Raw genomic sequence first — 27252 nt, forward strand, 5'->3', positions numbered from 1 at the left:
AACCCACTCCAGCATTCTTGCCTGGAGAATCCCATGGACAGAGGAGCCTGGTAGGCTACAGTCCACGGGCTTGCAAAGAGCTGACTTAAGCACTGAGCACTACCACACTAGCTAAGAGTAGCCTTAAAGATGGCAAAACCACAGCTGGCCAGAAAAGAGCAGCAGCAACAACAAAACTCGTCTGTGGGAGACTGGCGCCCCCCACCCCAGAGAACCCCACCTTCTAGTTCTCAAGCCTTTATGCCGTGTCCTCCCCTTGAATAACTTACAATAGAAAGCCCTCAGATGTAGATACTGGGTTAAGCTGATCAACAGAGAATTTCCTGTCACCTATTTTTTTCTATACTAAATTGAAATTTGGTCCTCGTGTCCTCAGATTAAAGAGGAAAAAAGAAAAAAGACCCTGGCATCTACTCCTGCCAAGGTTCTACATGGTCAGGATATTATAGAAACCATACTTAATTCTCCCAGCCTGTGGCCCTTCCACATTTAATATCTAAGTGTTTCAGCCAAACAGATAATGATTGAGACACTCCAATATGGAAAAAGGTAAGACACTTGATCCCTGGGGCTTCCCTTGTGGCTCAGCTGGTAAAGAATCTGCCTGCAATGCTGGAGACCTGGGTTCTATCCCTGGGTTGGGAAGATCCCCTGGACAAGGGAAAGGCTACCCACTCCAATATTCTGGCATAGAGAATTCCATGAACTGTATAGTCCATAGGGTCAAAAAAGAGTTGGACACGACCGACTGACTTTCACTTTCGCTTGATCCCTGCTGCTGCTGCTGCTAAGTCACTTCAGTCGTGTCCGACTCTGTGCAACCCCAGAGACGGCAGCCCACCAGGTTCCCCCGTCCCTGGGATTCTCCAGGCAAGAACACTGGAGTGGGTTGCCATTTCCTTCTCCAATGCATGAAAGTGAAAAGGGAAAGTGAAGTCGCTCAGTTGTGTCCGACTCCTAGCGATCCCATGGACTGCAGCCTACCAGCCTCCTCCATCCATGGGATTTATCAGGCAAGAGTACTGGAGTGGGGTGCCATTGCCTTCTCCCGCTTGATCCCTGGCTTATTCTAAATAAAACTGCTAAAAAAGAATAAAAATTTTAACAATGTCTGCCATTCTACATGCCCCCTCAGGCTACAACTTTGTCTGTAGTTTACCAATCTTGGGCCTGTGAATGCCTTGACAGCTGGTGCATAGGTGGTAACTGCTCAGATCACAGTGTTAACCTGAAACCAGGATCGAGAATATTTTCAAATGAGTGCTAAGCAGTTTCATTCCTCAAGTCCTAGTTGTGTCTATCCCCCTTATAGGCAGGAAGTATCCAGAGGGGTCTTTGTCCTCCTCCTCTCGACATGGAGAAATGATCAAAACATAGCAGGGACTGAAACCAAGGGTAATCATTAGTCAAATCTATTTTTACCTGTAACAGGCCTTCACTAATCAAGGTGCTTTTAAGACTCACATGTCCTCCAAGCAGCGCATAGCCTAAACCATGTTTGCTCGAGTTGTTTTCCAGGAACTTGGAGTCAACTATGTCTCGTTCCAACTGAGCTGGTTAAGACTGGTTAGGACCACCCACTCTCCAACAAGGCATGGGCGACTGTCTGGTGACTTTGGGGCATCAGGGGGCTGAAAACTGCACCCTCAGAGCATGCTAAGCACCTCCATTTTGGAATGTGCAGAGACCTGTGGCCCAGTTACAGTTGGGCAGAATGAGAATTACCACTCCTTTTTCCAGCCACCTCTCCCCAACTTCAGGCCACTGTGCTGCTTTATTCTTTATCCCATAAATACCCTGAGCCTTAGTCTTCATGCAGGCAGACCTGAGACTTGTTCTCCTTGCGAATAAACCCTCTCTTCGTTGCAAACCTCGGCATTTCAGCATTTTGGCTTGCTGCGCTCTGGCAAAACAAACCTGGTTTGGCAACACTAGCCCTGAAAAAACCAAATACAACAGAAGTGACACTTTGCCAGTTTCGGGCCTAAAGCCTTAAGAAAGCTTGGCAGCTTCTGCTTTTGCATTCTGGGAAAAGATGACCATCATGTAAAAAGCTTTACTGTCCAGAGACTGCAATGCTGTGAGAAGCCCAAGTGGAGAATGAAGACCCAGGCCAAGAGTCCACCTGAGCTCCAGGCCAACAGGCAGCATCAAGCTGCAACCACGTGAGGGAGGCCGGTTCCTGCAGCCCTACTGATCCCAGCTGACACTAGAAGCAGCAGAGAAACCCGTCCCTGCTGAGCGCTACCCAAATTACACAGCACTGAGCAAACACAATAGCTGTTTTAATTCACGAAGTTTTAGGAAAGGTTGTTGGCAGCAACAGGTAACTGACACAGTGCCCCTGAATTTTTACATAACCCTATGTTCTAATAACCATCAGCACACCATTGCCATGAAAATGCTGATTATCAACACAACGCCCAGCATTTTCTCACCTGAACAGCATCACCATTGAAGACTCCATCTATTATGAAATAAGTCCAGAACACAGGCCATTCACATTCAATGTTTTCAAAGAGCTTGAGTTCAGCAGGGTCATAATGCAATCGGTTTGGGTCCTGGAACAAAACAGGTAAATGTTCTAAAAGGTAGTGTCAGATTACATACATAATACCACTGTGCTTCACTGGGTGGCCCTTGCTTTCTGATTCAGGGCAGCTGTGAGGCTGGTATGATTAGGATTCTGCTGAAATGAGGAGATGCTATTTTTGCCAGTTATCCACGGTAAAATTTCAGAAAAGTAAATCAAATGTACACATTACTTGGTAGTTTATTAGATTAAGCTTTCTCTATCTCTATAACAAATATGAAGAAATTTGACTCTCGCAGTGCTGGGCAGACTGTTTTATTGACATCATTTTATCAGTCACTATGGCAAAGGAACCCAAGGAGGCCACAGGTGGCCTTTTAAAAAAACATGTGAGCGAGAGAACCGTTTGTCCTTGTCAGCAAGCTGGTTTTAAATCACCAGCTTGCTGCTCTCCTAATGATCTTACTACTCTATTGCCTAACTCCAGCTTGCTGACTCCAAAATTAAGACTGTTCTTTCCAATATTCCAATGTGTAAGTTTTATAATCCACAGTGGCAACTTAGACATGAAGCAGCTAAGGAATCAGAAGAAACAATCTTTAAATACAACCTCTCTTGGGGTTTTATAACCATCTCGAAGGAAGCGACAGCATCCATAACGCCCCTAAGAAGACAAAAAGAAGCATTTGATGAAACAGAAGAATTTCTTTATCTCTTTGATTCAAGTCAGCCCTTTTTGTAACAACAAAGTGCTCACTGCTATCAGTACAAAAACTCATCTTTAAGTAATAAGCAAACCAAAATAAGGTTTGATCAGTACTTGGAAGGGAATGCCAAAACTTTCCATTAGAGTGGCAGTCAGGGCTGAGAGATTAATTACTCCATGGTTCACAGAATGACTATCCTTTCATTCTGATTTGCTGTATTGTGCAAAGATGCAAAGGGACCCTCACTGCTTGGAGAAGCCACCCATGGTGATATGTGGACTGATTGGACTGCTTCTACTTGAAAGACCGGAAGGCCACAAGGTGACTCCAGACTCATAGCAGTTAGGCTCTGGATGCAAAGAAACCTGCATCCTGCAAGAAGTGGAGGAGGGAGGCGGTAGGGCTTCCTGTGGCTTAAGGCCATGGCTGCTGGGTTTCCTGCTGCAGGCTTCAGTGTTCCTCTCCAGCTTCTCGGGTGCCAAGAAAGAAGGGCAGTGGCAGTGCTATCTGAATCTGCCTCCCTTATCCCTGGATTGCAGTTTTGGGTGTCCATTCTTCAGTTAAGCATTTGGGGCTGTTCTAGCACTGGCCATGGAGGCAAGTGCACTCCCAGTGGCCAATCCCATAATGTCTGGGGTGTCCTGGAAGCCCAGTCTAGAACGTGCTCCCCTTGAAATGCTTCATTCTCTACATGAACTCTCTGCCTACTTCTACAAACTAAACAGGTTCTGTTTTTACTACTGGCTAATTGAGGCAGTGCCTTCTGGGGATATGGTTGGAGACCCTTTACCCCTTGGTTTCCAGAGGCTAAAAGCATTTTTCACCAAATCTAAGTGGGATCATCAACATGCAGATTGCGGTTATCATTTCACTGATAACTTCAGTTGGCTAGAGTATTGTATAACCTTCTCAGTTTGGTGTAATGTGTCATAGTTTCTGCATCTGACCTCAGAGCAGGGATTTTAAGATTTTTTTTTTTTAATGTGGACCATTTTTAAAGTCTTTACTGAATTTGTTACAATATTGCTTCTGTTTTGGTTTATTGACTGTGAGGCATGTGAGATTTTAAGTTTCCCAACCAGAGAAGAACACTGCACCCCTGCACTGGAAGGTGAGGTCTTAACCCTGGACCACCAGGGACGTCCTTAGGATTTTTAATCTCAGTTTAACTTGGAGATCTTCAAGTCCCCAGAAATCGTGTGTCAAGTTGGAGGATATTGGGACATGTGCATTTTTTTCTGACAGGGACTGTAGCTTTCATGAGATTCTTAAGGGAGTCTGTCTAGGATCGCTAAAGGGTTCAGAAGCTCTGCCTTAGAAGCACAGGAATGATACGAATTGAGGTTTAAATGTGCCAGCTGGAACTGAAACTCTACTGCACAAGAAAAGAACCTGGGCATTGATGGCTCAGAGACTTTGTTTTCTCCCCTCCATTCTCAGCCTTGGGTACCTCCATCTGTCAGTCCACTCTGATACCGAGAGAGCGACTGCAGGGACAGGCCAGCCTTGAGTGAGCTGCTCCACGTCACTATCTGGAAGGGGCACTTAACACAGGGCAGAAGGGTACCAGTATGACCAATGCTTACCTGGAGCTTGGAAATAATTTCATTTTTGGTCACATTCACAAGGTTCACATCTTCCACTGCGAAGGCCGGGAAAGAAATAATGGAAAGAAGCCCAGCATCAATCTCTTTTGACGTCGAGGCTCTTGGCAGCATGGAGAACAGAATAGACTGAACAAAAAACAAACAAGTGTTAACCCTGGAAGCACTAACAGTTACGTACAGCATCTGGAGACTATGACTTGACCCCAAGGGAACATATGAATGAGTTTACCAGTTTTTAGAGTTTTTGCCTACCAACATGGCCCCTGCTGGGCGACCGCACCTACCCAGCCCATGTGTCCTGCTCCTCACAGGAGAAGAGGGTTCGGGAGAACAGTGCTATGCCTAGAGCCCGTGCTGAGAACTGGCTCCCTTCCTTCTGTACCTTCTGTTGATACTGCTGGGCCTTTAGGGCACGCAGGGGAGAACTAAGGACTACCTCATCAGCAGGTTAGTGTGTCCTGACTGCAAAGACAAAGAAGAACACACATACAAGACTGGCAGAGAGAAATGCCTGGCTTCTGTGGAGGTGACCAGCTGGACTGGATAACTCAGAAAACACTTAAAGGAGTCAAATCCAGAAGACCACACCAACAGGCAAAACACTTTAGTCCAAACAGAATTAGTTTAGTCCTAGAAAGAATGGCTTACTTAGTGGCACTATAATATGGCCTCAATTATAAGGTGGTTGGATTAGGCACTGTAAACTAAAGCAAGGTGAAATTATAAGGAACAGTTTGGGAAGGAAAGGGAGCTAACCCTGTGATCTAACATGTACAGACATGGGACTAGATTCCTACAAGCACAAGCTTATTAACTCTTCCATGTGAAGAAGGAATTCGAGAACTATGTCCAAATCACACATGAGGACTTGGAGACGTAGAGACTCATGCTGATGGGCATACAGCTAGTCTGCAACAGAGCTGGGATTCTAACCCAGGCCCAGCTAGCTACGGAGCTCATGCCATCTCCACTGGGGACCTACACATCTATTAAGAAGCATACCAGCTTAACTTTATTAAACCACACCCCAAGAAACAGCAGGTTCCCCACTAAGGACTATTTAATGGGGGAAAATGGAATGAGCTAGAAGGGGGCTAAATATGGGGGGAACCCTTCAGCTTCAGAACAAAGCTTAATTTCTCTAGCCAACTGACGCCCAAGCCCAGTTCTTTAACTAGTCACTCTCCCTAGGCTCTCTCCGCCTGAAACAAATACTACCACTGGAAGCTCTCTGCATACAAATTTGTATGCCTCTCACTCACACAGCCCTAGCATAGTGCCTGCATACAGTGAGCCCCCAGTAAATAAGAGTTTGCTGATTTGCCAGCAACTGCTGACCTATTGTCTGATAAATGGAGCCACCTAATCTGCCCCAAATCACCCCTTTCTCTAACATGTGTTTCATGGAGGTTTTACTGATTTGCCATTTCCCCCATATCATCTCTCCACCATTCATTTTGCCACTACCCTCTAACAAGATTCCACCACACGCCCAAGTGAACTACTGCTTGTCAATCATCAAATCTGGGGACCTCATGAAATAAACCTAAGAGAAAACCAGCTACATGCTCCAAAAAACGTAAAATTGACTTTGCCTCCAACAGAACACAGTTGTCTTGATTGCTGACTCCATACAAACACCACTGCTGTATCTTATGTTTGCACAGTCCTTTCTGGCTCACAAAGTACTCTGACAAATTAAGCTGATTAATTCTGATTCTCGTGACTACCTTGTGGGGGTAGGTCCTAGTATGCCCATTTTATGGATGAAGGAACTGAAGCTCAAAGAAGCCAAGAGCCACCAAGCTAGGAAGCTGGGGAATCTGAACTGGAGCCCAAGTCCTCTCTGCCATGAGTCTCCGTCTCTACTCTCTGGATGTGAGAACCTTGAGCCATCACCTGGCAGTGTTCCACCTCATCCGGCAGGACATGGATTACAGACTTGCGACCTCCATGGGCTCCAAAAAGGTCCAGTTCATCAATTGCTTCAAGGGCTGCCTACAAGCACAAGTACGAATTACTGAGTATGGGTAGTACACATACACTCCTATATCTTGTACTTCTTTTTCATTAAGCAATCGAGCACATATGTTTTCCCACAGGTGATGAAATTCATCTTTAAAATCCAGCTAAAGTATCCTATACTCATGTTCTATCCTTATTTTCAGAGCTTTCCTGTGTTTTGCCTTGTTGCAGGAACAAGATAGAGAAAATAGAAAACCATTTCCCAAAATGAAGTTAGTATTCTACCAAAAAGCAAAATACTAACAACACAGCATCGTGAGTGTAAGGGGTGGGGGGCTAAATTCACCTATTTCAGTGGTTAACTTCTAACAGTAGCATGTTTGGCACTTAAGAAAGTAAACTGTTTTATTATTAAGTATGTTTTCCATCGGTTGACCTTAACAGGGAATATTTATTGTTGCTTTAAAAATTATAGTTCTGGAGTCTTTACTCTGTAAAATTCTGCTTCAGCCTTGAGGAAGAGGGAATGGAGGAGGCATGCTAAATATCTAAGGCAAGAGACGTCAGCTGGTGGCCAGCTGGCTGAAATTGCCCCATGGTCATGTTTGGTTTGGCCTGAGGAAGTTTTTAAAATGATCTTAAATTAGAACACCTTTACAAAGTCTGCAGTGTCCTCAATACATGCCATTCCCCCCCCATTATTTTTCTATCTCGCTGGCTTCACTTGTTTATATTATGTGCCTGACCTGACCCTGTAGACTCTTAAACATGTGAGCCCTGCCCTACAAAATGCTCATATTCTTCAGCCCTCTTTATGACCCAGGAAACAAGACTGGGCATCATATATCCAGTTTTGTAGATAACAGCAAGAGCTTAGATGCATGGGTGATGATACTGGATAATAAGGAGGGAAATGCACCGATTTTCAGGCACATGCAGATTTAGGTGTAGGAAACCTCCATTCTTTACCTATAATTTCAGTTGGTTGGGGTACATGGACCACTTGAATTTCATACTTGCTGTTGACTTTTGAAAAATAAGCTAACCAGATCAAATCCAAACCCCTAAGGATAAGAACCAAACCAAAGCCATTAAAGAGGCATAGGAGGAAGAACAAACAAGACCAGACTGTCACCTTGGCCATTCCTACAGAGCTTGCATTCAATTCTGGAATACCCTGATTAGTCTTATCTCCACGTTCCCACATTCCATAATCCTGTTGGAGAAAAAGGTGAAAAGAGGTATTAATAGATGACAAGTACTATGGAAAAATGACTCCTTTATGTCACTGTAGGCATCATGAAATGTGACTATCTCTTCCCAAAGGGTACCAAATTCATGCCTTTACACACTCAAGCTGTATTCTTTCTTGATTTCAGTGTATTTGTCCTCTGGTTAGAGTTCTGGAAATAAATACTCAAGTAGAACAAAGAATGCATGCGAAGACACTCAGTTTTCTTATTTCTAAAAGTTAATCATTTGTAAGAAACTCATGATTTATAGAGAACAAAATATTTTATCTTAAAAGGCTGACCTTTATTCACCTAATACGTCTAAACTTGCATTAAATTGTAAGATGGAATAAAGAAGAAATGGGTTATAACTGGGTGAAATCAACCAAACTATTTAAAATAATAGATTACCTTTTGAGAAAAAAATGCTCAGCAGTAATGGGTGCAAAGTCAAAACTGAGGCTCAGAACACTAAACTTGCCTGGTATTTTGAAATGAATTAATACGAATTGGCTTAGGATAGCCCGTCCACATAGAGGACTTGATACATACATACTTAACTTTTATAGCTCATATTTTCACTGAAGAAATCCAGGCACTGGATACCATTTTGAAATAATGCTATATACAGTATTTTACAACCCAAGAAGAACAGGACCAATGCCAACATTCTGGCACTTATCATTATTAGAGAAAGATGAACATTTTCAGAATAAGACATTTCAGACTCAGACACACTAGAGTGACTTTAGACTCTTCCCTGCCATGCAGGCCTCGTGGCTGACTCCAGAACCCCTTCCTTCAGTCCTCTGCACAGTGGGGCCTTTCCATTCCAACCTGTCCTCATTCCAACCCTGGAGCCGACTGCCTGACTCATCCTTAGAAACTCCACAGCACGAGACTCTAACCTGACAACCTGTTTATTCCCTAGTGGATCATGTTCAAATCTCTCTCTCTGATGGCCTTACCTCTATGATCCAGCCCCACACTTCCTGCCTGTCCACAAGCTGACTTTAATTCCTACTATTCTGGAGCACTCAGCTGTCACCCTAAGACACCCTTTACTCCATCCTCCACCCCTCCCCTTCCCCCACACTCACAGCCATTCCTGATACTCTCGCACCCCTTTCCCTCCTCCTGCTTATCTGAGCCCTACTCATCTACCAACATCCAACTCAAGTTCCACCCTTTCTACAAAGCCTTCCCCAGTTTCTTCAGACCAGGCTTTGTCAACCTCGGCGGTACTGACATTTGCAGCCTACTCATTCTCTGTTGTAGGGGGGCTGTCCTGTGCACTGGAAGGTGTTCAGCTGCATCCCTGGCCTCCACCCTCTAGATGCCAATAGTACCCGCTCCCCTGTTGTCAACATCGAAAATGTCTCCAGACATTGCCTGGTTTCCCTGGGAGAGCCAAAGACTGCTCCTGGTGGACGATTACTGCTTCAGACCTGGGGTCAGCAAGCGCTTGCCCTGGCACCGAATCCGGTCTGCTACACCTGTGATCCAGAAATAAGGTCTATTTGGGCCACAGCTGCACTCACGAGGTCAAAGGTTGTCTATAGCTATTTGTGTGGTATCAGTACAATGGCAGAGTTAAATAGCAGCAAGAGAGACCACAGAGACTGGAAGAGCTGAGAAGATTTACTCTGGCCCTTTCCAGAAAAAGTTTGCTGATCCTTGTTGGTAGCTCTTTATTAAAAACAAAAAGCAAACTCTAGCCTTTCATTACTGCTCTTCTGGCCAGCTTTGCAGTTTAGCTGTTCTCTACAAGTGTGTGAGGCTCAGCTCTCGGTAGCAGACAGCAGCCTGGAGGAACTGAGTGTGTAGGTATTTCCACCCATCACCTAGCCCGGGGCACCTGTCTGGGTCCAGCCTCTCTCCCTGTGCGCTGCCTCGGGCACTGGTGTTGCCCTTCACCCTGATTCAGGCTCCCAGTACACATGCCACAGGGTATTTGAGGATCTTATTTAAAATGAACCTAATGAATTCAAACAGAGCATATGGCACATTTCAACAACAAGAGCTCCCCAACTGAGTTCCTGGACACAAATGTGCAGTTTATGTGCAGAGGTGACATAATCTTATACCTCTAATCTTGCTAACCTTCGGGTCAGCCCCAGACAACCTGGCCGTCAAACAGCTGTGTGATTTTTATCCTTCCTGACACTGTAAAACACTGGAAAATAAACACTGGATTTGAACTTACGGCAACTTTATACGCAGCTTCTATGTAAAAAACAAGATTCTGTATGAAGGCCACCTCGTCAAGAGTGAAAATAATACGTAAGCCTACAAAAGAAAAACAAACAGTTTACGGAGTTATGTTGTAAAGAGAGAGTTGCCAATTACAAATGACAAATCTTATACTAGAAAATAAATTATATACCCTCATTTGCATTTTTCTTACTAGGGCATCAAAAATTAAGTATGAAGTCAGTCATAACAGTTAATGTCTAATTTGGGAAGGAAAGAAGGGAGGAAGCAGGGAGAGAAGGATAGGGAGGGAAAGATGGAGGAAGGAAGTGAGAGGGTAACAGGCAGGAAGGCCAGGGGTCTCCAAAGGGAGGAAATAGCCTGCAAGTGTCAGGCATTTTTATCTCCCTTAAGCGGCAGGAAGAAACAAACTAGCGATATTTTTTTCCTTCTCTATACAAATTTAAAAGGAGGTTTCTCTTAAAATTCTGTGTTGCCATGACACCTGGTTTCACCTGAAGTTAACCAATGCCTTTTTCTTATGGAAATGTTTATCTTAAGCTATGGTAATGTACTATGCATTTACCCCAAACTCTGTCTTCAAATCGGTTCCACCTTTTGGCTCAGAACCTACTTGATAAACCAGTATGTTATACTCCGATATCGTTCCTCATGGTGCTCTGCCCTTCTTCAAGATTCAAGCTAATCCTTTTATGGCCCAAGATGAACCATTTGGAGCCAAGATTATCCCAAAATACATCCTATGGGTGAGGGGCCTGGTGCCATTCTGAGTTTTGAGACATTCCTTTCTTTCATTAACAGACTGCTGATGACTATATAACATCCAGCTAAAGACTAGCAGGGGGTACTCTTTCTGCCCCCTTCTGATGCCTACGTCAGAAGCTTTCTCTGTCTCCTTTATACTTTAATAAAACTTTATTGCACAAAAGCTCTGAGTGATCAAGCCTCGTCTCTGGCTCCGGATTGAATTCTTCTCCTCTGGGGGCCAAGAATCCCGGTGTCGTAATTCAACAACAACCTTTCAGAAGGAAGGAAGGAAGGAGGGAAATAGGATGGGAAAGAAGGAGGGAGGTAGTGAACAAGGGAGGGAAGGAGAAAAGGCAGAAGGAAGGAGGGAAGGAAGGAAGGTGATAAAAAAGGAGGGAAAGAAGGAAAGATAGAATGAGAAAAGGAAGGAAAGAAGAAGGAGAAAAGGGGTAAAAGATATAAGGGAGGGAGGGAAGGAAGGAAGGAGGGAAGAACAGAATAAGGAGAGTAGGAAGGAAGGAGAGAAGAAGGGAGGGAGGGGAGGAGGGAAAGAAGGAGAGGAGGAAGGAGGAAGGGAGGGAAGGAAGGATGAGGCAGGAAGGGAGAATGGAGGGAAGGAGGGTAGAAAGGAAGGAGAAGGGGCTGGAAGGAGGGAAGGATAGGAAGGAAGGAGGGAGAGGGGAAATAAGGAGGGTGGGAGGGAGGGAGGAAAGGAGTGAACAGAGAAGGGAGAGAAGGAGAGCAAAAGGAAAGGAAGGAGGAAGATGAGGGCAGGAAGGAAGGAGGGAGGGAAGAAAGGGAGGAGAGAAGGAAGGAGGGAAAGAAGTTGAGAGGGAAGGACAGAAAAAATGAAGGGAGAAAGTAGGGAAGAAAGGACAGAGGGAAGGATGGAAAGAGGGGAGGAAGGAAGGAGGGGAGAAAGAGAGGGAGGAGAAGAGAGGAGGACAGGACAGGAAGGAGGAGGAGGACAGAAAGGAAGGAAGAAAGGTGAGAGGAGGAGGGCAAGATGGAAGGAAGGAAGGGGGCTAGAAAGGAAGAAGACAGGGAGGCAGGGGAGGTAGGAGGGAGGAAGGGAAGGAGGGAAGGGGAAATAAGGAAGGAGAGAGGGTAAGAGGGAGCGATGAAAGGAAGGAGAGAGAGGGGGAAGGAGAGAGGAAGGGCGAGGGGAAGAGAGAGGGATGGAATGAAAGTGAGGGAGGGAAGGAGGCGAGAAGGGAACGAAGGAAGGAAAGACAAATGGAGGTAGGTATGGAAGGGGGAGGAGGGGAAGGAAAGAAGGAAGGAGGCAGGGAGGGCGGGAAGGAGAGAGGGAAGGCAAGTAGTAGGGAAGAAAGGAAAGAAAGGAAGGGTGGACAGGAAGAGGACGGGAAGGAAGGAGGGAGGGCAAGGACAGAAGGAAGCAGTCAGGGAGAAAGGAGGAAAGGAGGGAGGGAGGGAAAGAGGGAAGGACAGGACAGTGGAAGGAAGGAGGGTAGAAAAGAAGGGAGTGAATGAAGGAGGCAGGAATGGAAGGAAGGAGGGAGAGGAGGAGAGAGGGAAGGAAAGATGGTAGCAGGGTAGGAATAAGGTGAAGGAAGATGGAAGGTGGGAAGGAGGGAGGGAAGGAAGAAATGAGAGAAGGAAAGAGGGAGGGATGGAGGGAAGGTGGGAGAGAAGGAGGGAGGGAAGGAATGTGGGAGGGATGGAAGGAGGGAAGGAGGGGGAATGGAGGGAGGGAAGGAAGCAGGGAGTAAAGGAAGGAAGGAGGGAGGGAAGGAAGGAGGGCACAAAGTGGAAAGGAAGGAAAGATGGAAGGAAGGAGGGTAGAGAGGAAGGAGGGAGCGAGAACAGGGTGAGAGAGGGAAAGAGAAAGGAGGGAGGGAAGGCTCATGGGAGGGACAGAAGGAAGGAGGGGAGGAGGGAGGGAAGGAAGGATGCAGGAAGGAAGTAGGGAAAGACAGAAGGATGGTAGACAGGAAGGAAAGAAAGAGGAAAGCATGGAGAGGAGGAGGGAAAGAGGATATAAAGGAAAGACGGAGAGAAGGAAGGAAGGAGGGAGGGCAGGAAGGAAGAAAGAACGGAAGGTGGGAAAAGGAAAGAAGCAAGGGGAGAAGGAAAGAGTGAGAAATGAAAGTAAGGAAGCAGGGAAGGATGGGGAGGAGGCTAGAAAGGAAGGAGGGAGGATGGGAATAAAGGAGGCAGGGAGGGAAGGAAAAGAAGAAAGGGGAGAGAAGGAAGGAGGGAGGAAAGGAAGGGTAGGAGGAGGGTAGGAAGAAGGGAAGGAAGGAAGAATGGAAGGGGAAGAAGGGAGGGAAGGAAGAAATGAGAAGGAAAGGAGGAGGGATGAATGGAAGGAAAGTGGGAGGGATGGGAGGAAGGAAGCAGGGAGAGAAGGAAGGAGGGAAGAAGTGGAAGAGTAAAGAATGGATGGATGGAAGGAGGGGGGGATGGAAGCAAAGAGGGAAGGAGGGAAGGAAGGAGGGAAAGAGGGAATGAAGGAGGGAAGGAAGGAAGGAGAGGAGGAGGGATGGAAGGAAGGAAAAGGAGGGAAGGATAGGATGAAGGAAGGAGAGTAGAAAGGAAGGAGAGAGGCAAGATAGAAAGTGGGGAGGAAAATAAGGAATGAGGGAAGGATGAAAGGAAGGAGGGAAGGAAAGAGTGAGGACAGAAAGGAGGGCATGAAGGAGGGAGCCAAGGAAGGATGGAAGATAAGAATGGCTCCACTTTTGTCTGTGTGCCTAGGAGGAGAAATGATTGAAAGAGATGTGGGGTCTTCATATATGTGTGGGATTTGTGCAGAAAGATTCCACAGAGCCAGCATTTTAGCCCAGCATAACCACTGTCTTATCCTTGAGTAAAGCGCAGGGTGGGTATTTTCCCCCAATGGCCAGGTTGGGAAAGGAGAGCCCCCAACCACAGGCAATGGCTCTTCAACTCATGGAAACGCCAGCTCCCAGCACCTGCCCAGGAGGTGCACCCATGTACTGAAGCAGGCAATAACCAGGAAAGCAAGCTTGAGTGTACAGCTGGTTGACAAATACATGTAAAGTATGAATTCTTGAAACTGGTGTGGGTAAGATACATACTCTTACATCACTTGCGGGGGTGGGGGGGTGCGTGGTTAACTGGTAAAGTAAAAAAGAAAATGCAAGTGAAGTCATTCAGTCATGTCCAACTCTTTGTGACCCCATGGGCTATTTAGCCTACCAGGCTCCTCTGTCCATGGATTTTCCAGGCAAGAATACTGGAGTGGGTTGCCATTTCCTTCTCCAAACTGGTCAACTGTTCTGCAAACAATTTGGCAATGAGTATAAGTAGCCTTTGAATGATATCAAACTAAGAGAAGGAAGCAAATAGATATGAGGGTCAAAGTTTATATTGCAATACAGTTATGATAGGTAAACAGAAGAATAAAGAATAGTTTAATTATGGAATATCCATTGGTAAAGTCACTAAAATTGTTTATGAACACCTTTAATATTATGGGAGAAATGCTTAAGTTATAATGCTATGTAATGAAAACACTATATGCATACCATATAATCTGAAATATGTTTTTTAAACTACAGTGAAAAAAAAAAAAACCTGGAGGAGACACATTCAAATGACAATTATCAGTGAGATTTTTTTCCTTTGTATTTCATTATATTTTCCAAACCATCTACAGTGAGCTCATCTTAACTTTCATAACCAAAACATCCTTTTCAAGTCCCAGGTTTATTCACAAAGCCATAACACTATTATTTCCTGATTTCTCCTATTTTTGGAGTTTCACGTTTGCAGTCTGAAGTAAATACAAAGCCTTTAACCCAGGAGCATGAATTTTCGGGACTGGAGGGAACAGCTCTGCGACACAGCAGCTAAGCGGCCTAACTCAAGGCCGCCTGGTGCACAGAGCAGGCGCAACAGCCCTGCGAGGGCTCAGGAAGCTGACTGTCAACAGAGCCACAGAATCAGGGCATATAATGTAATGCAAAAAAGCAGCTTATATTGAATACTGGTCAATGCCTGCCCCTCCCCGCCCCTTCGGGATGGTCACTCTCAATTCAACGGGCTCCATCAGGCCTGGCTCACCGGAGGCTGTCATCTGGGCCAGAAACAGGAGGAAGAGGGAGGTGGCATCCACCTGGAGGTGGCCCCACTGGTCGTCGCCCACCACAGTGCTGCAGGTAGCAGTGTTGTACTTGGCGTGCAGGCTGTCCTTGGTACTCTGAGTGTGCTTGAACCTCTCCACTTTATCCACCTGAGGAAGACAGCAAGCCGGCTGCATGGCTGAGGGGTTCATGGCTGGCAGGGTCATTATCTTGGATTTAGACCTTTTATCTGTTACCTCTGGGAGACAGAGGGATGGAAGGTAGGGGACGAGTGCTCACTAGTGAGCATCACACAGAGGGGGTGGGGGTGTGTGTCTCTTCCTGCCCATCACCAGAAATGTCTTAGTCTACTGGGATTTTAACAAGCTCTGCAAGCTTGAGAGGTCAAGCCAAAGGGTTTCCTTGTTTGCTATTCCCAGCATGAGCTGTGACACATAGTAGGAACTCAATGAGAGGGAGGGAAGGAATGAGGGAAGAGGGGAGGAAGAGGCCCTTTTCTACCTCTGTAATTTCCAATCCTATTTCCTTATGTTGAAAAGAAAAGAACAACGATGCTTTTCAAAACTAATGGGAATGTGCCAATCAAAGGTGGGGACTGTACCATATTCATCTTGGAATCTGTACAGATTCTAGTACGATGTTCTGTACAGAGTACATGCTCAAGAAACTGTTCTACCTCTCACTGAAAATACCAGTAAATATTACTGTCAAGTTTTAAAAACTCAAGCATTTCGACTCAAAGTGAAAGCAGCTCAGTCATGTCCAACTCTTTGTGACCCCATGGACTATATAGACCACGGAATTCTTCAGGCCAGAATACTGGAGTGGGTAGCCTTTCCCTTGTCCAGGAGATCTTCCCAACCCAGGGATCGAACCCATGTCTCCTGCATTGCAGGCAGATTCTTTACCAGTTGAGCCACAAGGGAAGTCCAAGAATACTGGAGTGGGTAGCCTATCCCTTCTCCAGTGGATCTCCCCAACCCAGGAATCGAACTGGGGTCTCCTGCATTGCAGGTGGATTCTTTACCAACTGAGCTATGAGGGAAGCCCTGAAAAGACTTTGAGAAAGTATTCTCTGAGTCTGGTTCTATGCTATATTAAAATTACTGAAGATAATTTTAAAAGGAGAAAGTAAGCTAAATTTTTTCAATTTCTCATCTTGAGAAGTTCAAAACACTCTAAAACTGATGGTTGTCACCAGGAAAATGATAAAGCACCCACTCAGATGACCCAAAAATACATCTGTCATTTTCTGCCTACCTGTCTCATCATGCACTGGAGAAGACCTCGCATCAGTTTCACCACATTCTGCGGAAATAAAATGGGATCAGTAACAAGGCCAGCTTCCCTGCTCCATGAAAACAACCTCCTCCCCACATGACAGGTAAGCCAGTGCTGCCTGGAACCTTCCCCAAGAAGGCATATACAAGCACTTTGATTGTTTAGATTATTTCTACTTCTCCATTCCATCACAAAGAAAGAAAATCTTGATGAAGTGACTTATCTCAAATAAAGATGTTGGACCAGATGGTCTCTTCTGGTGCTGAAATCCAGTGACTCCTGCTATTTTATTCAAGATAATTTTTATAAGCCTAGTACCTTGGAGCTTTATGTCTCAATTTTTAGTAATTTATTTTTGTTATACTAAGGATGAATTAAGTCCACCCTGCCTGCCCCAAAGTAATGATGCTTTGCCAAAACAGCCATTTGTGACACCATTACTGGACTATTGAGTAAAGTTCTTACAAAATGCAAGTAGTTGCCAAAGTTTGTTAGTAATACATATTAGAACCAATTATGGACCTAGAGAGTATCATACTGAGTGGAGTAAGTCATACAGAGAAGGAGAAATATCATATAACAATAATTATTATAAACAATAACAACATGATAATCAGACATTCTATTCTAGTATTGTACAAAACACTTTACTTAGATTCCCACTAATTCTTGCAACACCCTTTTGAGGTAGGTGTTATTATTTCCCCACTTTACAATGAGGAACCTGAGGCTGATGAATCAACACTGCTCAAGTCTCTCAGCTGGCAAGGGGTGGAGCAGGACAGAGCTCAGGCCCTCTGACTCCAGAGTTTGAACTCCTTGTCAATACATTATATTGCCACTCTCTTCCTCCACAGTTCAGGCCCACTGAAAGATGGTCTTCATATGTCCTATTAAATCCACTAGAAAAAGACTTCACAAGTGGCTAGAGAATGGGGTATTTTTAGGTCAAAGTTAGCTGGCTGAAAGAACTTCCTTCCCGGGGCCATTAGCATCTCCTCTCTTACACAATGAACATGGTTTGCAGGCTAAGACGTAGTGAAGGGCCACCAAAGATAATTATGGGAGAAAAGTCTGAAATGGATCACCCTTCAGATTCTTCATTCTCTAAAATCCTAGGATTCTAGAGTATAATCTCACTTTATGTCAGAAACTCTTTTGATGCAGAAAATATTACCTCATAATTAAAAGGTATAATTAACACTGTCAAAATTAATATTTCCTACAGTGCGTAGCATAAACATTTGCCAATTGACTTCCCCTCAAATAAGGTTATTTTCCATTGTGAAGAGGCCCAGTGGTTCCCAACTGGGGGTGACATTAGCATCCCCCGGGGGTGGGGGAGCATTTAGAAATGTGAGGGTGGAGGCATTTTTATTGTCACTCTGATGGGGATGGGAGCTATAGGCATTTAGTAAGTAAGGACTAAGGATGTTACGTGTCCTGCAATGCATGGGACAGTCTCACACAATGAGCAGCTGTACTGTCTAAGCCCCAAATGGAATAGTGTCCATGTTGAGGATCATTGGAAGATCCAGTGTTATTAACCACACTAAACAAATCAAACAACGTGGTCTGTTTGTGCCTCTCTATTGTCAGTCATAGAGCAGCAAATCTAGTCAACTCTAACCCAGATCAGAAATTGCTTACAGAAGAGAGGTAGTGGGGTGTGTGTGTGAGAGAGAGAGAGAGAAAGAGAGAGAATAGCTAGGCATGGCTTAACTTGGATTTTACGTCAGGAGGATAGAAAATTTGGAGAACATGAATATCAAATTATTACAGTTAAATGAACGATTCACTTATGTAACTGCCATCCAGGTTCTTGGAGGAGCATTCAATGCTTGCTGTATGCATTTTAAATACTACCCCTTAGCTCCAAGACTAGGTGATTTCATCACCTCATACTTAGCACGTCTAGCCAAATGGTCCTTTCCCTGCTCGCACAGACAGGCTTCCTCTCTTAGCTTCCCTACTGCTGACAAGGCTGCCTGCCACTCAGGCCCACTTTGTTTATGATAGGGCCACAAGAATTCTCCCTGGCCTGATGACCCACTGGCTGTGTGGGCCAATAAGCAGTGTGCAAACCAAAGACAAATCCCAAAGGCACTCATGCCATGAGAATGATACTTCTACACATCAATGCTCCTTGTAGGGTAAGGAAGGTAGAAAAGGCAAGGCTAGGAAAAAGAACTGAGACCAGCACTTTAAGGAACAGATCACCTTTAATGAGGCGAGAAGGGGCAGCAGTCAGATTAGTGACCTGCTGCCCTAACCCAAGAAGAGAGTAAGTATATAATAGGCATATATGTGGAAATCTACTGTCTTAAGGGGGGCCTGTTCTTCTCCAAGGTTGTTCGGAGTAATTATCTCTTAAATGGCTGGGGCAAGGAATTCTGGAGATCGCCAGAGGCTGGACCAGCTGGGAGCTGGGTGTAATCAACCTTAATGTCTATTTGTTTTCTTCCGGTGAGAGTGTTCTTTATTTTGCATAGAATGGTGGGGAGGACCGGGAGAGGAGTTTTAACTCCAGGCTATTTTGAGCCATGTAACTTTCCTTCACTCCTTACTTCAACGCTATTACTCAGAACACTGGAAATACCTCCGTGCTCAGGGGCAGATTATTTTCTTACATACTTACTGATGGCAAGTCTTGGCTTTGGTAGGTATGCTGGTTTCTGATTTTGGAAAACAATAAAGGACTTCATTGTGCCATATGATAACATGGGTATGAAAACTGGACAATATCAGCGTGGTTCAAAATTAAAGGGTATTGCAAATTAATAAGACTGCTTTGGAATGATTCAAACTAGAAAGGCATTTTGCAAAACTGTTTTAAGTAGTGGCAACACTGTTTGAATAAATATCCTTTCAACATGAGGACTCCACAGAGCATACATCTTGAAATGTGGAGTTCTAGTGTGCTGCTTTAAAAATAATCATGTTAGTTTATAATGACATCTCCTACGTGAGTATGTATAAAACTGACAGAGCATGTGTAAGAGAAATGTAGCTAGTTAGAAATTTGGATATCCACTCAGCGTGATTGTTGTTTTTTATGGAGGGGGAAAAAAAAAATTCAAAAGGAGAGACATGAGAGGTTGAGAGACCAAATATCCTACAACAGAAACAGAGGCGACGCCTGCACCAGGCTTTTTTGCAGACAGTTACTTCCTTGTAGGCTTTTCAGTCCAAGGAAAAGGTGCTGAGCACCAGGCTAGAGCTGCCAGTCAGCCTTACCTGCTCCAGCTCGTAGGCCTTGGCCTTGTCCTCGTCGCGGTCGGCGTTCTTGCGGTAGGCCATGCCCAGGCCCCACACGGCCAGGATGCTGTAGATGTTATCCCGTACCCAGGCATCCTTCTGCTCATGACTGGCTGACATCAGCCCCGTGATGGGATTCTATCAGAGAGGAGACACGAAGTGACAGCACCACCTTTCATCCAGCACCTGGGCCAGGAACGCTCACCTTAAGCGGGGCACAATGAGGACTGGGACGAGAAATGAAGAGCCCAGAGTTCCAACCCTTGCCCTGGTACCACAGTGTGATCTTGGGTGGGCAGTGACATCACTTTTCTAGGTTTGGGTTTTCTGCATAATGAGGATATTAGACTAAAAAAAACCTCTAAGGCACCTTTTAACTTGTAGTACTTTTTGTTTTGCTTTCAGATGAGACCATACTGTTGTAAGTGACAAACAGAAGAAACAGCAAACAGAAAAAGCCTACAAGGCTTTTACAAACCTGTGTAATATGGAATTAATTCTTCATCTCCTGTCATGTTTCCACTTCAACTGGTAAAGCACTGAACATGAGAGCAAGGAGCCCAACTTCACCACTCCAGCTGTGTGTGCCTGGGGAAACTGCCTGCCTTAAAAAGGAGGCACTGAGCAAGAGGCCATGGGGGGGGGGGTTCTATGGAGCTATGATATCACCAGTATGTAAAAGGACAGCTGAGTCACTAAAAAGCCAGACCTTCACCAAAAAGTATACACAAATGTTCATAACAGCATTGTTCATAATAGCCCCAAAGAGGAAACAACTCAAATGTCCATCAACTGATGAATGGGTAAATAAAACATGGTCCAAACAATATTATTCCTGAAACAATATTCCTGAAATATTCAGGAATAAAAAGGAATAAACTACTAATACAGGCTACAGCATGGATGAACCTTGAAAATATTATGCTAAGTAAAAGAAGCCAGTTACAAAAGTCTACATACTGTATGATTTCAATTGTACAGAATGTCCAGAATAGAAAATCTATAGAGATAGAAAGTAGATGAGTAGTTGTCTAGGGCTGCAGGTAGGAGTGGGTGGGAGGAAATAGGGAGTGAATGAGTGACTGCTAACAGGTTTTTTTCCTTTTGGGGGGTGATGAAAATGTTCTAAAATTGACTGTGGTGTTGATGTACAAATCTATAAGTATGCTAAAAAAAACCATTAAACTATACATGCTAGATAAATTGTATGTTAAGGAAATTATATCTCAATAAAGCTATTTTTTTTTTTTAGAATCTAGTCCTAATAAACTTTGTGCCTAGAAATAAAATTGATAAGATAGGAGAAGAATCACATAAATATAAAGCCTCTGTTGAACTTTTCCTGAAATTATGCACAGAAATATGTATCTAATAAAATACATCATAGCAATCAAAACCTTGCCAGCTTAAAATATTACTCAAAAGAGTACTAAATTATTTACAAAAGGGTTCATTAAAAAACCCTGTTGGGGGACTTCCCTGGTGGGCCAGTGGTTAAGAAGCTGCCTTCCAATGCAGGGGATGCAGGTTTGATCCCTGGTCAGGAAACCAGATTCCACATGCCCACAGGACAATTAATTCTGCACGCCGCAACTCGAGAAGTCCTCCTGCTCTAGAGCCTGTACTCGGCAACAAGAAAAGCCCGTGCACGATAACCAGAGCCGCCCAGTTGTTCTGCAACTAGAAAAATGCCCCTGTGGTGCAACAAAGAGCCTGTGTGCTACAACGAAGACCCAGCGCAGCCAAAAGCAAAACAAATGGAACCAAAAAAGCAAGAAAACAAACTCTGCTGAGTACTTTCAAAGTGAACGCCAAGGTAACTAGGTGAAAAAATATTGGCATAGTTTCAGATAGTCCCACCTAAGGAATTAAATATTTGACTTTCTCCTTTAACTAATCTGTGCCCTCTTCAAAAACATCTAAAACACAACTGATACTCCTTTAGGGGAAGCAGCATTCCATGTATTGACATTGTTCTACAGCCAACAACTATAAACCAATGATATCAAAAGTCAACCAAAAAACAACAAAAAAACAAATATCAATCAGAAGTGAACTGTAGGAATGGCTGAAGGAAGGTACAAGTCTTTTCCCAATAGTGGACTCCTGGAGTTCTTTTTTAAAAAATTACTGGCACAAACAAGGTATATCATAAGCATCTTTATCTGTTCTGGAGCCATCAGGAGATCCAGAGGAAGAACTTGGCCCCTCCCTGGTGTACTTATCAACTGTGAGTCAGTTCTGAGACAAACAGCCTTCCAATGACACAGCAGTGACCGCCTACACAAAGTGCCAAGTGTGGTTTGGATTATGAAATGTCACTGTCCTGTTACCTGAAAGTCACCTCTTTGATTCTTTAACTGCTGAAGTGGAGCTAGACTATCTGAGCCTCATTCCACTACAGAGAAGCAGTTGGGGTGTTTCAGGGGATCCTCGCATTCAAAACTGCACATATAAGCCATGTTACATTAGGGTACTGCTGCACTCATCAAAAGGAGCACTTACTACTAGGAACTGAAAGCCTGGTCTCCCCAAGATTAATATGTTGAAATCTAATTCCCAGTGTGACAGTATTTGCAAGTGGGGCCTTTGAGAGATAATTAGGTCATGTGGGCAGATTGGTCAAGAATGGGAGCACTCTTAAGGAAGAGGAGGGAGAAGCTACAAGGAGAGCTACAAAGAGTCAATGGTAGTGTCCCAGTGCAATAGCACAAACCTGTGCTGAGGCTTAGCACTCCTCCTGCGGGAGAACTGACAATGACATCCCTTAACTGTAGAACAGGTGGATCAACACATGAGCCAAATGTAAACTGTGCTTTCAGCAAAAGCAAAGGGTGAACAAGTGGACAGCTTGTCTTTCAAATCCAGTCATTTGTAGGCCCCTCTCCAACATTTTTTCATTTCTATTTAGGGGAAGCACTGTTCCTAACTCCTATTTATCAAAGAAGAAAAAAAAAGGAAAGGCCCTGAGGCCTAGGATAGATTGAGCCCAGGCTTGATCCCCTATACTGCAGTCACAGACAAGAAGAAAATGTTGGTGGCTTACATTTCTCATCCATGCCTTGTGTCCATCCATGTTCAGCTGTGGTTCTGCTCTGCTATCTTGCCACTAGGAACCAAGCTAAGCCCCCCACCCCAACACCTGACACACACACACACACACACACACACACACACACACACACACACACACACACACACTGCCCATCTCATACCAGAGAAGACAGACACAGTAAACCATGAGCACCTCTACAGGTGCTCACCAGAACTGACACATACCACTTCCTCTCTCATCTCAGTGATGAATGCAAGTCACATGACCATTCCTAAGTTCAACAGGATAGGGATGTGGAAGCCTCTCCCAGAGATGAGAAGCAAATAAATGAATAATCATTATGTGAATAACTGAACAACTATGCTGTCTTGATGACCTCACCTGCCAGCTGTGAAGCACAGGAAACTCTGTCTTCCACAGCCCACCAATTACTGAATCTAAAGTGCTCAGAGATTAATATGGTAATAAATTACTGGCCTTTTGCTTTTGGACTTATGAAAAAGTGCTAAAGTAATAAACTGAAACCCTACTCTTTAGGGTTTGGGGTTTTCCTTGTGGCTCAGCTGGTAAAGAATCTGCCTGCAATGTGGGAGACCTGGGTTTGATCCCTGGGTTGGGAAGATCCTCTGGAGAAGGGAAAGGCTACCCACTCCAGTATTCTGGCCTGGAGAATTCCATGGTCTATATAGTCCATGGGGTCACAAAGCGTCAGACACGACTGAGTAACTTTCACTTCACTTCACTCTTTAGAGTAGCTAGAAGAGGGGGAAAGAATTGAGACGTTAATGTCAGATAAAGCAGACATCACAGCAAAGAAAATGACCAGGGATATAGAGGGATGTTACATAATAATGAAAGAGTCAGTTCACTCTGAAGACATAATAATCCTACATGTGTATGTACCTAGACAAGAGGCAAAGGGATACACACATAGTGACTAGGACAGAACAGAGACTGGAAGTAGATCCACACAGATATGACAAATGTCTAAACACAAAGTATATCGGAACATTTAAACATCCACATGCAAGAAAATGAACCTCAATCTAAATCTCACCTCTTACACAAAGTTAACTCAAAATGGATCACAGATCTAAATGTAAAATGTACACTTATTAAACTTTAAAAGAAAAACACAGGAAAAAAAATCTTTAGAACTTAGAATTAGGTAGAATAAGCCATCGGAGAAGGCAATGGCACCCCACTCCAGTACTCTTGCCTAGAAAATCCCATAGACGGAGGGGCCTGGTGGGCTGCAGTCCATGGGGTCGCTAAGAGTCAGACACGACTGAGTGACTTCACTTTCACTTTTCACTTTCATGCATTGGAGAAGGAAATGGCAACCCACTCCAGTGTTCTTGCCTGGAGAATCCCAGGGACAGGGGAGCCTGGTGGGCTGCCGTCTATGGGGTCGCACAGAGTCGGACACGACTGAAGTGACTTAGCAGCAGAATAAGCCATGATACCAAAAGTACCATGTATAGCAGAAAAGTTGATAAACTGAACTCTTTCAAAATTAAAAACTTTTGCTCTGTGAAAGACATTTAAGAGATAAAAAGACAAGCTATAGACTGAAGAAACTATTTGCATGTCACTTACTCAACAAGAATATAGAATACAGAAAGAACTCTCTCTCTCAAAAAAAAGGAAAGAACAGTCAAAACTCAATAGTAAGAAAACAACTATTGAAAAACTGGTTAAAAAAAAAAACCTTGAATACACACTTCACCAAAGAATATATATAGATAAATAAATAAAAGAAATAAAAAGAAGGCCAACATTAGCTATTAAGGAAATGCAAATTAAAACAACTGTGAGATACCACTACATGTCTACTGAATGGCTAAAAAAAAATATAAAAAAAGATAATAATGCCAAACCACATGATCATCTCAATAGATGTCAAAAAAAGCATTTGACAAAATTCAACAGCCATTCAAGTTAAACACTCTTACCAAAGTGGACATGGAGGGAACATATCTCAACCTAATAAAAGCTATTGATGACAAGTCCAAAGCCAACATAATAATGGTGAAAAGCTGAAAGCCTTGTCAAAATCTGGTAAAAGATAAGCATGCCCACTCTATTCAACATAGTACTGGAAATCTTAGCCACAGAAATCAGACAAGAAAGAGAACTAAAAATATCCAAATTGGAAGAGAAGAGGTATAATTGTCATTATATGCAGATGACATGATTATATATATGTATATACATATAAGCCTTAAGACTCCACACAAAAACTACCAGAATAAACAATTTCAGCAAGATGGCAGGATACAAGATTAACATACAGAAATATGTTGCATTTCTTTACACTAACAATGAAATATCACAAATGGAAAGTAAAAAACAATCTCTCTTAAAATCACACACACAAAAAAACTAGGAATAAACCTAACCAAGGAGGTGAAAAATTTACATGCTGAGAACTATAAAACATTGAAAAAGGAAATGGATGATGATTTAAATACATGGAAAGATATCACGTGTTATTGGATTGGAAGAATATTGTTAAATGGTCATACTACACAAAGCAATCTATAGATTAAATGTAGGGTTTATGTGATCTCTCTCAAATTACCCAGGACATCTGTCACAGAACTAGAACAAATAATCCTAAAATTTATGCGGAACTAGAGAAGATCCAGAATTGCCAAAGCAAGCCTGAGGAAAAAGGACAAAGCTGGAGGCATAACTCTTCCAGACTTTAGACAATACTACAAGCTTACAGTAATCAAAAGAGCATGGTACTGGCACAGAAACAGACATATAGATCAGTGGAACAGAATAGAGAGCCCAGAAATAAACCCGCATACCTACAATCAACTCATCTTCGTCAAAGTAGGCAAGCATATACAATGCAGAAAAGACAGTCTTATCAGCAAGTGGTGCTAGGAAACCTAGACAGCCACATGTAAAGCAATGAAACTACAACACTCCCTCGGACAATATACAAAAATAAATTCAAATGTCCTAAAGACTTCAACGAAAACTTCCCTAATATGGGGAAGGAAATAGCCACCCAAGTCCAAGAAACTCAGACTCCCAAACAGGATAAACCTAAGGCGAAACAACCCAAGACACATATTAATCAAACTAACAAAGATCAAACAGAAAGAGCAAATATTAAAAGCAGCAAGGGAAAAGCAACAAACAACACACAAGGGGATCCCCATAAGGATAATAGCTGATCTTTCAATAGAAACTCTTCAGGCCAGAAGGGAATGGCAGGACATACTTAAAGTGATGAAAAGGGAAAAACCTACAACCCAGATTACTGTACCCAGCAAGGATCTCATTCAAATATGGAGAAATCAGAAGCTTTACAGACAAGCAAAAACAGAGAATTCAGCACCACCAAACTAGCTCTTCAACAAATGCTAAAGGATCTTCTCTAGACAGGAAACACAGTAAAGGTTTATAAAAACAAACCCAAAACAACAAAGTAAATGGCAACGGGATTATACTTATCAACAATTACCTTAAATGTGAATGGGTTAAATGCTCCAACCAAAAGACAAAGATTGGCTGAATAGATAGAAATACAAGATCCCTATATATGCTATCTACAAGACACCCACCTCAAAACAAGGGACACACACAGACCCAAACTGAAGGGCTGGAAAAAGATATTTCATGCAAATAGAGACCAAAAGAAAGCAGGAGTAGCAATACTCATGTCAGAAAATAGACTTTGAAATAAAGACTGTGGCAAGAGACAAAGGAAGCTACATAATGATCAAAGGATCAATCCAAGAAGATATAACAATTATAAATATATACGCCCCCAACATAGGCGCACCTCAATATGTAAGGCAAATGCTAACAAGTAAGAAAGGGGAAATTAACAATAACACAATAATAGTGGGGGACTTTAATACCCCACTCACACTTATGGATAGATCAACCGAACAGAAAATTAGCAAGGAAACACGAGCTCTACATAATACAATGGACCAGTCAGAACTACCTGACATATATATAGGGCATTTCACCCAAAAACAATGGAATTCACCTTTTTTTTTCAAGTACACATGAAACATTCTCCAGGACAGATCACATCCTGGGCCATAAATCTAGCCTTGGTAAATTCAAAAAACTGAAGTCATTTCAAGTATCTTTTCTGATCACAATGTGGTAAGATTAGATGTCAACTATAGGAAAAAAAAAGACTATTAAAAATACAGACATATGGAAGCTAAACAACATGCTTCTGGATCACCAACAGATCACGGAATAAATCAAAAAAGGAAATCAAAATATGCATAGAAACAAATGAAAATAAAGCCATGACAACCCCAAACCTATGGGATTCAGTAAAAGCAGTGCTAAGAGGAGATTCATAGCAATACAAGCCTACCTCGAGAAACATCAAATAAACAACCTAACTTTACACCTAAAGCAACTAGAAAAAGAGAAGAACCTCAAAGTTAGTAGAAGGAAAGAAATCATAAAAATCAGAGCAGAAATAAAAGAAACGAAGGAGACTATAGCAAAAATCAACAAACTAAAAGCTGTTTCTTTGAGAAAATAGACAAACCATTAGCCAGACCCATCAAGAAAAAAAAGGGAGAAGA

At 43.4% G+C, this 27252-nt stretch overlaps 1 protein-coding gene across 3 annotated transcripts in view; it reads right to left on the reverse strand.

The window, feature by feature from the left end:
• The window catches only part of PHKA2 (phosphorylase kinase regulatory subunit alpha 2), a 93075-nt gene that overhangs the window by 43324 nt on the left and 22499 nt on the right, over window positions 1-27252 (reverse strand). For all 3 annotated transcript variants that reach the window (XM_012106338.5, XM_012106337.5, XM_004021948.6), the window contains exons 3-11: window positions 19597-19755; window positions 16339-16386; window positions 15059-15227; window positions 10251-10333; window positions 7948-8028; window positions 6747-6845; window positions 4827-4973; window positions 3144-3197; window positions 2439-2561 (exon numbers count right to left, since the gene is read on the reverse strand). In XM_012106338.5, coding sequence (XP_011961728.1) covers window positions 2439-2561; window positions 3144-3197; window positions 4827-4973; window positions 6747-6845; window positions 7948-8028; window positions 10251-10333; window positions 15059-15227; window positions 16339-16386; window positions 19597-19755 — 963 coding nt within the window. The remainder of the gene's footprint in view (window positions 1-2438; window positions 2562-3143; window positions 3198-4826; window positions 4974-6746; window positions 6846-7947; window positions 8029-10250; window positions 10334-15058; window positions 15228-16338; window positions 16387-19596; window positions 19756-27252) is intronic.

Source organism: Ovis aries, chromosome X (assembly GCF_016772045.2).
Source record: "Ovis aries strain OAR_USU_Benz2616 breed Rambouillet chromosome X, ARS-UI_Ramb_v3.0, whole genome shotgun sequence".
Classification (NCBI taxonomy): Eukaryota; Metazoa; Chordata; class Mammalia; order Artiodactyla; family Bovidae; genus Ovis; species Ovis aries.